At 37.9% G+C, this 13,140-nt stretch overlaps 1 protein-coding gene across 1 annotated transcript in view; it reads left to right on the top strand.

The window, feature by feature from the left end:
* The window catches only part of CDC5L (cell division cycle 5 like), a 47,240-nt gene extending 37,057 nt beyond the window's left edge, over positions 1–10,183 (top strand). Inside the window, exons 15-16 of the mRNA XM_067752794.1 lie at positions 4,857–5,069; positions 6,068–10,183. Of these exons, the coding sequence (XP_067608895.1) occupies positions 4,857–5,069; positions 6,068–6,172 (318 nt within the window). The 3' untranslated portion in view covers positions 6,173–10,183. The remainder of the gene's footprint in view (positions 1–4,856; positions 5,070–6,067) is intronic.
* The last annotated feature ends 2,957 nt before the right edge of the window (positions 10,184–13,140 follow it).

Here is a 13,140-nt window from a genome sequence, read left to right as displayed (position 1 = left end):
AAAAGTATGTATTAATTTGAAATTCTGTGCTGTTAAGGTTTTTGGAATGTGTATTCGAATCCACATGTGATTAGAATATCTAATGTTGGTATTCTTGGAACATGTTGAATTATAGTGTAAGGAACTTGATGCAACTAACTTATGGATTTAGTTGTTCACTTTTTACTGGGAATGAGGACTTTTTGGTAGGTCTAGTTAAAACAGCTGACACCTAGCTTCTGTAATGACAGTGACTGAAACAGGATTCTCCATCCTTATTGCCTATTAGAATCATCTGGGGGCTTTAAAAATACAGTAGTCTGAGACCATTGAAATAAGGGTCTCTGGGTTTATAGCAGCGGTAGACTTTAAAAGCTGTATGGTTAATTCTAAAGTTTAGCTGGGGTTGAATAGCATTAGCTTAAAAAGATGTGCTCCAGTACCGGTTACTAGGTGTGGTGGTCCTCAAGAGGCAAACGGCTCACTTACAAGAAGAAACAGCTGTTTTTCCTTGCTTTAGTCCCAGGAAGGGGATCTCCATCATTTTTAAAATTAAAGTCGGAATTTAAAGGAGGGTTTTAAAGTGTCATCCATAGTCCCTTGGTCCGTTAGAGAGGAGAGCAAAATGGTTAAACTCGTAGTACCTATAATAATTGTAATCAGAGCTAACATTTGTTGACTGCTTACTTTATGTCACTTACTGGGCGACTAAGGGCTTTTCTGTACATTATCTTAGGGTTCATAGTAACTTTTAGCAATGACTGCCATTTTACTGATGGGGAAAAGGAAATGCAGAGGTTAAATAACCTACGTCAACTCAAAACAGCTGGGTGGCCGTGCTGGGTAGAAAGAGTGACTCACTTCTCCACTCCACTGTGCTGCTGACTTGGCCCAGTATTTCCTGACTCTTAGAAGACAGATCATTGCTGTGGAACTCACTTTGATTTGTTATCTGTGAGAGGAAAATGGCTCTTTTGTAAAGGACATTATTTATTCATGGATTTAGTCTTCAAGTGCTTTGCAGAGGAATAAAAGCTTATTAACTTTTATAAAATGCTGAAGATAGGAATTGTTTTAAAAGAGCTTTATGTAAATTAATTTTAGATCCATCTCATGTTCTTAAGGCGCACATGCAACGTGTCCCTTCCCTGCCATCGCCTCTGCCCTAGACTTATTTGACTTTGACTTCAATAAAGTAAGCTGGAGATGGATAGGTATGAAGTACTACTTTTCTAGTAGAAGTGTACTTTATATTTTGGGGAACACTGTGTTTCTTGGTGTTCTTACATGTTCTAAAAAAAAAAAAGGCATTGAGATTGACATGTTTGTTTTTAAATCAGACGTAATGCATTGAAGTGCATTTCAGAGTTGTTATCTTGGAAAGCTATATATTTCTTTTGGTGATTATGTTGTTCCTAAATATTTAGAAAAACATCCTATGAACAGCTTTCTTATCAATATTTTGTATTTGACAGTATTTTCCCGTGGGACCATTTCTGCTTATCTCCCCCCCACCGCCACATTTAGTATTTCAGAAAAAATATTGTCACACTGTCTCCCTTGTTACAGGGTGCTCTCAGTTACATTATTATGAATTACAGAGTATCATTTGGGTATATATTATCCTGAAACTACTTAGTTTTGATTGCTTATAGAAGTCACTTGATGGAATCAGTTTGGAGGGGGGTGGGGGAGGAACAGATAAATACAAAGAAATTAACACAGATTTAATAATTATCCCTAAGGCTTTGACCTCACAATTTTAAGTGTTGTATGTTGGAAACAAGTATTTGCAGATCATGATGAAGTGATAACATTGTGGGACGTAGAATGTACACCTAGAGAAGGCGTTATGCTAATGGGATTCTGCATCCCACATCTCCCTTCTCAGCCGTCTCTCCTTGGACCCTCTAAGCTGGGGCTTTCTCTGCCCTTCTGCATCAGCTCTAGAGTTTTGTTGAAACCTTCTGCTAATTGTCCCTCTCCAGTTCTCTTTTGAGTTTATACGTTTTAAATTCTTTTCACCTAATTTTATTTTTTATTTTTATTTTTTGTTTTTGTTTTTGCGGTACGCGGGCCTCTCACTGTTGTGGCCTCTCCCATTACGGAGCACAGGCTCCGGACGCACAGGCTCAGCGGCCATGGCTCACGGGCCCAGCTGCTCCGCGGCATGTGGGATCTTCCCGGACCGGGGCACGAACCCGTTTCCCCTGCATCGGCAGGCGGACTCTCAACCACTGCGCCACCAGGGAAGCCCCTGAAGGGGTTATGTTTTGATCACAGCTTTGATACATTGATTGGATATTATTCAGTTATTAAAAATGTGGTCGATGTATAATATATAGAAGTGCATTTTTGAGATATAGATGGTGAAGATACATTGCTGTCAGTCCCAGAGTTGTTGCAGATTAATGATGGCAAACGTTATTTTTGGAGGTAAAGGTTAGTTTTCCCCATACTGTGAAATTCAAGCCTTCTTTGAGATTGAATCATCGGTGATGTTATTATGAATAATTTATTTGGGACTAACCTGTAAAAACTGTTCAAGTGCAGGAGAAGCCCTTCTTAAGCCTAATTTTGTTTTGTTTTGTTAAAATTTATTTATTTATTTATTTTTGGCTGTGTTGGGTCTTTGTTGCTGCGCGTGGGCTTTATGTTGTTGTGGTGGGCGGGGGCTACTCTTCCTTGCGGTGCGCGGGCTTCTCATTGAGGTGGCTTCTCGTTGAGGAACTCTAGGTGCGCGGGCTTCAGTAGTTGTGGCACACGGGCTTAGTTGCTCTGCGACATGTGGGATCTTCCCTGACCAGCGCTCGAACCCGTGTCCCCTGCATTGGCAGGCAGACTCTTAACTACTGTACCACCAGGGAAGCCCTTAAGCCTAATTTTGCATTAAGGTAGTTGAAGTATAAGAAACACTAATGTATTTTTTTTCTTTCCCATTATGATTTATCATAGGATACTGAATGTAGTTCCTTGTGATATACAGTAGGACATTGTTGTTTATCTAATCCCAAACTTGCAGTCCATCCCTCCCTCCGCCGCCACCCACCCTTGGCAACCACAAGTCTGTTATTTATGTCTGTGAGTCTGTTTCGTAGGTAAGTTCACTTGTGTCATATTTTAGATTACATATATATGTACGTGATCTCATATGGTATCTGTCGTTCTCTTTCTGACTTACTTCACCTAACATGATAATCTCTAGGTCCATCCATGTTGCTGCAGATGGCATTATTTCACTCCTTTTTATGGCTGAGTAGTATTCCATTATATATATGTACCACATCTTCTTTATGCATTCATCTGTCCGTGGACATTTAGGTCGTTTGCATGTCTTAGCTGTTGTGGATTGTGTGGCTGTGAACATAGAGGTGCATGCATATTTTTGAATTATAGTTTTGTCTGGATATATGCCCATGAGTGGGATTGCTGGATCATATGGAAACTATTTTTAGATTTTTGAAGAATCTCCATACTGTTTTCCATAGTGCCTGCACCAGTTTATATTCCCACCAACAGTAGGAGGGTTCTCTTTTCTCTACACCCTCTTCAGCATTTGTTATTTGTAGACTTTTTAATGATGGCCATTTTGACCCGTGTGAGGTGGAGTTTTGCTTTGCATTTCTCTGATAATTAGTGATGATGAGCATCTTTTCATGTGCCTATTGGCCATCTCTGTGTCTTCTTTGGAGAAATGTCTATTTAGGTCTTCTGCCCATTTTTTGATTGGGTTGTTTGTTTTTTTGTTATTGAGTTATATGAGCTGTTTGTATATTTTTGGAAATTAAGCCCTTGTCAGTAGGATCATTTGCAAGTAGGTTGTCTTTTCATTTCGTTTATGGTTTCCTTTGCTGAGCAAAAGCTTATAAGTTTGATTTGGTCCCATTTGTTTATTTTTGCTTTTGTTTCTATTGCCTTGGGAGACTGACCTAAGAAAACATTGGTATAATTTATGTCAGAGAATGTTTTGCCTATGTTCTCTTCCATGAGTTTTATGGTGTCATGTCTTATATTTAAGTCTTTAAGCCATTTTGAATTTATTATGGTGTGAGTGTGTGTTCTAACTTCATTCATTTACATGCGGCTGTCCAACTTTCCCAACACCACTTGCTGAAGAGACTATCTTTTCCCCGTTGTATGTTCTTGCCTCCTTTGTCAAAGATTAATTGACCGTGAGTGTGTGGGTTTATTTCTGGGCTCTTTTCTGTTCCACTGATCCATATGTGTGTTTTTGTGCCAGTACCGTGCTGTTATATATATATATATTTATTTATTTATTTTTGGCTGCGTTGGGTCTTCATTGCTGCATGCAGGCTTTTCTCTAGTTGCTACGAGTGGAGGCTACTCTTCGTTGTGGTGCACGGGCTTTTTGCGGTGGCTTCTCTTGTTGCGGAGCACAGGCTCTAGGCACGTGGGCTTCAGTAGCTGTGGCTTGTGGGCTCTAGAGTGCAGGCTCAGTAGTTGTGGTGCACAGGCTTAGTTGCTCTGCGGCATGTGGGAATCTTCCCAGATCAGGGCTTGAACCCATGTCCCCTTCATTGGCAGGTGGATTCTTAACCATGGTGCCACCAGGGAAGCCCCCATGCTGTTTTGATTACTGTAGCTTTGTAGTATTGTCCAAAGTCTGAGAGGGTTATGCCTCCTGCTTTGTTCTTTTTCCTCAGGGTTGCTTTGGCAATTTTGGGTCTTTTATGGTTCCATATAAATTTTAGGATTATTTGTTCTAGTTCTGTGAAAAATGTCATGGGTAATTTGATAGAGATTGCATCTAATGTACTTTTGTTTTGAGGTAGTAGATGACCAGTTGTGCCTTTTTAGTCCTGTTATTTAGCCTGCTTTTCTCTTGTGTGCTGATGTGAATCTTCCCCGACCCCCAGATAAACAGGGGTCACATGACGACAGAAGCCAAGAGAGCTGCAAAGATGGAAAAGAAGATGAAAATTTTGCTTGGGGGTTACCAGTCTCGTGCAATGGGGCTCATGAAACAGTTGAATGACTTATGGGACCAAATTGAGCAGGCTTACTTGGAGTTACGCACTTTTGAAGAACTCAAGAAACATGAAGATTCTGCTATTCCCCGGAGGCTAGAGGTAACGTTATTGGCTTGCAGCATTGCTTAGAAAGAGAGCTCCAAAGAATAATCAGGGCTTTCCTCTTTTCCTTTCCTGTGCAGGCTGTCTTTTGCAGTTGACATTGACTGGCTTTTTTTCAATGAGAGCCTAAAGTTTTTGACTTTCTAGTCTAGAATTGCCTGTGTGTAGGTGGATAGACCAGGCCAGTTTTGGATACACAGGCTTTTCCTGTACCAATTTTTTGTCTTGTATATAGATGCACTGTGAAATGGAATAAGTAACCCTTGTGATTCTTTTCCCCCGAAATTTAATTGCATCCCATTCATATAGCTCTCTGAGGTACATTAAACCAGTGTCTTTTTGTTTTGTAATTTAGGATGCTGGGAATATATCAGTAATCCCAGAGCATCAAGTTCCTTTGGCCAGATTTGGTTTAACTTTATTTGCCAAGTGTGCATGATAGCCCCTGCCCAGATAAAGGGCAGCCAGGGCTTATTTAAGTGCATTTGTGGGTATTGATAGGACAATAATAGCTTGTTTATTTGAGGTAGCAGCAGAGGTTTTATAACAAGATGGTAGTTGTATGACCAAATCAAAGAATGGCCACAGGACTGGTTTTATCGGGGAGGAGTTTTTTTTTTTTTTTGCGGTACGCGGACCTCTCACTGCTGTGGCCTCTCCCGTTGCGGAGCACAGGCTCCGGACGCGCAGGCTCAGCGGCCATGGCTCACGGGCCCAGCCGCTCCGCGGCATATGGGATCCTCCCGGACCGGGGCACGAACCCGTGTCCCCTGCATCGGCAGGCGGACTCTCAACCACTGCACCACTGGGGAAGCCCCAGGACTGGTTTTATAGCAGAAGTAGTTACTATTTTTGTTTCTCTTTGGGGAATACTTACCTCTTGAAAGTGTTGACTTAACTCAGCTGTTTGTAAGATGATAAAGTACCATAAGATATTTTTAATTTTCAGTGTGCTTACATATGAAAAAATAATTTAATGGTTTTGTTTCTTCAAGTGTCTGAAAGAAGATGTTCAGCGACAACAGGAAAGAGAAAAGGAACTTCAGCATAGATATGCTGATTTGCTGCTGGAGAAAGAGACTTTAAAGGCCAAATTCTGAAGCATATTCTCTCACAAGATGAATTAATTGCTGGTGTTCATACCCTGGAAGGCTGATACTGATGTTTATCTTCATTGACAAATTTGCCCACCATCTGTGGTTTTTCAGTTGTTTATTTTAAATGATATCGATCTTACACATTTATGTATAAAGACTTTAACTCCACAGGACATTTTAGGGTTTAAATTATTAAGACGATCATTCTTTTAAAAGTGTCATATTTGCAGATTTTTTTTAGTTTTGGCCTTTAATTTTAAAAGCCTGATTTTAAACTGCTGCCTGTGAGTAAACTCTCGAATAAAAACAAAATATAAAAAATTGAGAATGTAGCCTTTTGTTTGAAGTAATTAGATACTTAGAGTGCCCACAAACCAGGAAATATGTACTCTGTGTCATATTTAATGAGTAACTCTCGGGTGATCAAAATGACGATCCAGTATCTTAATTTAAATCCTTAAGAGGCAGTCTTTTTGTGGCTTTGTTAGTTTTGACCATTTTTGCATAGGATGGTCATTTCTCTATACCTTGACAAGATAGATTATCTTTTTAATACCTCAGTGTAACTTTAGGGAGTTCTCTTCTCTTCCCAGCTGCTTACACAGTTCATGGATTAGGACTCAAAAGATTTAATTTTTCTTGACCTGTTATTTTCTTGTAAATACTTTTTTGACAAAGGCATTTTAAAGATTAATTTCAACAGTACTATCAAACTTTATTAAAGCTCCTTGTTTATCTAAACAAGTCAGTCACACAAGTGTAGAATTTGGGGAATGCATAGAGGTGGGAAGATCTAACTTTATAACAATTCATATGGAATCGTTAGTTGGCTGCAGTTCAATATAAGCCAGTAATATGTTGGACTCACCAGAAAGTTTGCTTAATCTTAGACTGCTAGGAATTACGGGGAGGGGATGGAGGGACTCATTCATTCGTCAGATATTTATTGATTATATAGCCAGTGTCTGAGTCCTGGAGATAGAACAGTGACTAAAATAGGCAGAGTTCCTGTTTTGTGGAGTTTACAGTCTCTTGAGAATGATAGACAATGAAAATTCAGGGAAGAAGAGCAACTCTTCTTACGCACCAGGCGTTTATTTAAGTTTTGGAGATGAACAGTTATTAAGACAAAGTTCCTGCTCCCATGTAGGTGACATTAGTGGGAGGAATACCAAACATACAGGGAAAAGTATCAGATCGTGAACTTCAGATTTAGTGGAGGGAATTAAAATAGGGTGATGAGAGATAGTGCCTGGGTGGCTGCTGTAGGTTGGATGATCAAAGAGCTCTCTGAGGAGATGTAGTTGGCATCTTAGAAGGAGCCATCCTTGTGAGCTTCAGGGAAGAGCAGTGCCGACAGAGTGAAGAACTAGTACAAAGCCGCTTTGGTGTATTTGAGGAGCAGAAAGGAAGACAGTGTGATTAGAGTGTCAACAATGGCATTTGTATGAGTCCTGGTTGGATAGGGCCATATAGGAAGCTGTCCTAAGGAATTTGGGTCTTATTCTAACTATGATGGCAAGCTGTGAGAAGATTTTAGCAAAGGAATGACACTATCAGATTTATCCTGTGGCTTTACTGTTATGTCTCACCAGGCTGAAGGTAGGGAAGCCAGTTAATGTAGGAGCCTGATGCAGTAATCCAGGCAAACAACAAGAGCGACTCAAACTAGGATAGAGCCAGTCCTGATGGAGACAGGTTGGAAGAATTTGAGCAGTAGTAATTCTGTGGTCTCATCTGTAGTCTTTATAAATTTACGTTTTCCAGGTATCTAGTCACTTAATTCTAGTACTTTTTTCAATAATTTCACATGTATTTTTAGGAAATACTTTGATCTATGGTTAATGATAATGTTTCTTCTAATAGTTTTATTTAATTTTTATTGCATGTTTTGTTGGCTGAAATGTTAAATAATGACGATGGTGATAGTGGACATTTCTTGTTTTATTTCTCATTTTAATGGGTGTGTCAGTAGTGTTTTACCTATAGGTTGGCTGTTTTGAGTCAGGTATTCTTTTCTTTATCTAGAGAGGAAATACCCTCTATTTTTAGATTTTAAAGAATTTGAATTAGAAATGGCTCTGGAACTTTGTCAGATATACTTTTTGGGTATCCGTTAAGATGATCTTATTTTTTGTGTGTGTTTTTTTCTTCATTTGATTTGTTAATGATGCTTTAATAAATTTTCCAACATCAAACCATCTTTGAACTCCTGGAATCAGGTCAGTTAGTTAAAAAAATTTTTTTTTAAAGATTTACAGTTTACTTGCTTCGTATGTAGACTTGAGTTATAAGGTTTAAAAATAGCCAATCAAATAATATTAATAAAGAGTCACTTTGTTTTTGAAATTTGAAGTAATGCACATACCCATATCCTAAAAAATGACCAAGAATTTCATCGTTTGAACCTGGCAGTCTTTCTGCAATTGTAAACTCATGATTTTGCCTTTTAGCAGTGCAGCTTTAACTGCTAAACAGATGTGCCATCCTTTGTCAGTGTCCTGTAATGCCTCGGGGTTCTTTACCAACACCCTCTGAGAGCAATTTGGGTGGCTGTTGTAACATTCACCTTTATTGTATTCTCTTACAGGCGTTCATTCAGTGGTGGTATACAAACTAGTGTTCAAAAGCACGTTCAAGTTTCAGTAAATTTGGGGCAGAAATTAAATGTGATAAAGAGCCAAAAGAAACCACCACGATGAGTGAGAGCTCTCTTTGAGATTATCAATATTAGAAATAACGGTGAGATAAGAAAAAGTAGCCTCAAAGAAAAAAAATACACTACAGTGACTGTAGACTTACGCTCTCCAACCATGCATCCTCTATCTTTACATTTATTTTCCTGGGAAAATTAGTTTTGAAATATGGGATGTCCTTTGGAATCCATTTCTCCTAAAATGTGACTGCCCTATTGCTACTATAGAATTTGATTTGCTAATATTTTATTTAGGAAAATTGCTTTTTTACATGAGTGAGTTTGGTCTTCTGGGCTATCATCCAAGTTTTGACATAGGGATTTTGCTAGCTCTATAAAGTGAATAGGATAACTGTATATATTTTTCTGTAGTTATATATAACAGTTAATATAGCAGTTATAGCATGGGAGTGATTTGTTCCATGAAGAATTGAAGGACCATGCTTATAAAACTTCTGAGTTCAGACTCCTTTTAGGAAATAACTTTTTGATAACTACTAGTTTCTTTTGTGGCTATTATTAGTATGTTATGTCTTTTTAAGTTTAAGTAACTTTAAAATTTTTTGTTTTAAAATGTATATCTCCTTTTGTGTTTATTATTTACTAAATTTATACTTTTCCAGAAAACTTCTCATTTTGTTGAAATTTAACATTGGATAATTTTAATAGAGAATAAAAAAGTCTCTTTTCTATTAAGCTTGCTACTTCTAAGTTGTAAGAAATTTATCTTAGTTCTACCATTTTTTCCCCTTGATTAGACTTGCTAAAGGTATCTTTTTTTCCCTTAAAAAAAGAAAACTGTGGATTTATCAATTGTGATTTTGTTTTAAAATGTATTACTTTCTCATGTTTATTATTTCCTTTGTTTGCTCTAGATTTTTTTCCCTGTACCTTTTTGAGTCTGATACTTTTTGTTTGTATACAGTTGAATACATTGAAGGTTTTTGGTTATTTCTAATTTCAAATATGTTCACATCCGAGCTATGTTAATATGTCTTGTTCTAGTAGTTTATTTTTGTGTCTTAAGTTTTTGGTTCAGTAACTAAGAGTATTTAAGAATTCCTGTGTGGTTGGCCTTTTTTTTTTCATTTTTTGCTACTTGTAGGATTTTTACCTTGAAAGAGAATATGGCTTATGTGGTTTCTGTTTTTAAGAATTTATTGCGGTTTGGGGGCCTAGCATTTTTTAAGAGTATTCTATGGGTGTTTTAAATGAAAGTTTACTCAATTTGTGTGGGATGGAGGTGAATGTGTATCTATTCAACCACTTTAATTCAATTTTTGTTTTCTTTTTTTTTAATAAACTACCATAGAGTAATAGTATTGTCTTAGAGTCTCCTATTATAGTTATTTCTCTCAATTTCATCTTGTCCGTCTAGCTTCTGCTTTGTATATTTTGATGCTGTTACTTAGTATATAAATACTTGTGTCTGTTAGGTACAATTCATAACGAAGACTTATTAGTCTAAAGTTATTCTTTATCTGCTATTTATGCTTTTTGCCTTGAATTTTACTGTTTTTGATATTAGAATATTTCTCCTCTTTTTTGTTTGTATTTGCTTGACAAATTATCTATCCTCTTATTTTTAACTTTCATATAATTTCTAGTTGTCTCTTAAACAGTGTGTCATGTTGGATTTTATATTTCAACCCATTTGGAGGGTCTTTGCATTTTAATAGGGAGTCTAATCCATTTGCTTTTATGTTAATTACTGACTTTGGTCTTCTGTGATTATGTTTTATGCTTTCTCACTGATTTCTCTCATTTCCTAAATGGACTGTAATTTCCTGGTTTTAATTTTCTTAGTGATTTAGAAAATATACATCCTCAAAAAAAAATACATCCTCTTGTAAATTTTACAAATGATTTGTGTTATCATTTAAGGTTCAGGATCCATTCAGGAGAAAGAAATACCAGTAATTTGAACAGGGAAGTTTCAATATGAAGAATGATTAACTAGGTAGCAGGGGATTAACCACTAAGGGGCAGACATCTCTAAAGAATACCTGAATAGCAGATGTAGGGAGCAGCCACTGCTTGTAGACTGAGAGAGTCCCCAAGGAAGGAACAAACTTGAAAGAGCCCTTTCTCCTCTCCCCGCAAGGCTGATGCTCAGGTCTCATTGAAGACTGTGGTGTGGCCCACTGGATGGAGAAGTTTGCTGAGGTGCCACAGTTTAAGGTGGCAGGCAGCGTGTCAGGAAAACTCGCTAGGAAGTCACTTGCTGGGGGTGCCTGTGACCCTCGGAGGAAAGGTGCTTCATGAGGTGCCAGCAAAATTCCGGAGAGTGTGTGCTGCTGGCGGAGAACCTCCCGCTGGCAAGAAAGCCACATGCTGACAAGGATGCATTAGGAGCAAGAAGGAAAAGCACCAGCACCGGGAGTGAAGCCCCTTCCACTTGTAGTGCCCCTCCAGTGCCCTTCTGCTGAGAGCGCCTAATAATGTGTCACTGGTAAAGGAGGAATGTTCATAGGTCACAACTCTAGTGTCACCCGGCAGTATCGTTCTTTGTGTCCCCTTTATTCCACATTCGGAGTCAGAAATAAAACCAAGGAGGGGAGTGCAGACAGTATTCTCTCTTTCAGATTTTTAGTTTTATCAGTCATACATGCATATGTTTAGAAAATCAAATTCTGGAATGATGGTGATGGCTGGAATATCTTTTAGATTTTTGAATTTTCTTACTCCCTACATAAAAATGTAACAACTAAAAAGCCCTGGACAACACTTTCAAGAACTAGACGACAAGCTATCCGCATGGACTCCAAAATATGAGGGGGTGGGGATAAACCACCAACAGGCACAGGACCTGCGTGCTCTCGTGTCTGTGCAGGAAAAATAAAAGGGAGGCAGTGGGGCATCTGACAGACGTAAGAACAGGAGGACCCCAAAGTAGCCAGCAGGTATTCATGGAATGGGTGGTAGCTAAGTTTGAGAACGATGGATAAAATTGGGAAGTGTTCTGCCCACTGGGATAGTGGGTGAGTGAAAAAGGGGAGTAAAAGTCTGAAGACAAATTGGTAACCTTGATGATTGATGTGTTAACATTTTTTAAGATAGGTCTAAATATTTCAAAAGTCTGTCTCAAGGCAAGATTTTTTCCTTTCGGGGGAAAAATGCAATAACTTATTATAGATGGGTGTTAAAATTACCAGCTCTAACAGATTTGTTAAACTACTACGTAGAGTTGCACTGTCTAGTAGCCACTAGCCACATGTGACTGTTGAGTACTTGAGATGTGCCTGGTTTAAATCGAGTTGTGCCCTAAGTAACTTTCTGGATTTTGAAGACTTAGTATGGAAAAAATGTAAAATATCTCAATTTTTAAATATTGCTTACAGGTTGAAATGAGAATATTTTTGATATAGTGGGTTAAATAAAACATTATTAGAATTAAGTTCACCTGTTTTTACTTTTTAAAATGTGGCTAGTAGAAAATTTAAAATTACGTGTGTGGCTTGCATTATATTTCTACTGCCAAACACTGTTGTAATTTTTTTGTTATTGATTTATAATTTAATTCCATTGTGGTTTGAGAATATACTCTGGATGATTTCAGTCCTTTTAGATTTATTGAAATTTGTTTTATGGTCTACCATATGGTCTGTTTGGGTGAATGCTCCTTGTTCACTTGAAAATAATGTGTATTCTGCAGGCTGTAATGTTCTATAAATGCCAGTTAGGTCACATTGATTGGTAGAGCTCAAGTTTCCTATATACTTAGTTGCTTTTTTCTCTCCACTTGTTCTGTGAGTTGCTGAGAGGGATACCGGTGAAATCACCAACTACAGCTGTGGATTTGCATATATGTCTCCTTTTAGTTCTGTCAGTTTTTTTTTTTTTTTACATCTTTATTGGAGTATAATGGCTTTACACTGGTGTGTTAGTTTCTGCTTTACAAGTTCTGTCGGTTTTTGCTTTTTCCGTTCAGGAGTTTTGTTATTTTCTGCACTCACGTTTAGGATTATTATGTCTTCTTGTTGAATTGTCCCTTTTGTCATTGTGAAATGTCCTTTATATCTGGCAACATTTTTTGTCCTGAAGCCTGCTTTATCTGATACTATGTCAATAGGCATCTTTTTCTGTCCTTTTACTTTTGACCTCTCTATCCTTACAATTACGATGGGTTTTATCATGTTGTGGTAGGCATGTCTCTTAAGACTGCTTGATATTCCACAGGTCACTGAGGCTCTGTTCTTTTAAAAACTTATCCTTTTCTCCTCTGTTCCACATCTTGTATAAATCCTACTGCAGTCTTTCAAGTTCACTGATCTTT

This window comes from Pseudorca crassidens, chromosome 10, assembly GCF_039906515.1.
Source record: "Pseudorca crassidens isolate mPseCra1 chromosome 10, mPseCra1.hap1, whole genome shotgun sequence".
In the NCBI taxonomy this organism is placed as follows: Eukaryota; Metazoa; Chordata; class Mammalia; order Artiodactyla; family Delphinidae; genus Pseudorca; species Pseudorca crassidens.
The sequence above is the reverse complement of the archived record's forward strand: the minus strand, read 5'-3'. Positions and strand labels throughout refer to the sequence as shown.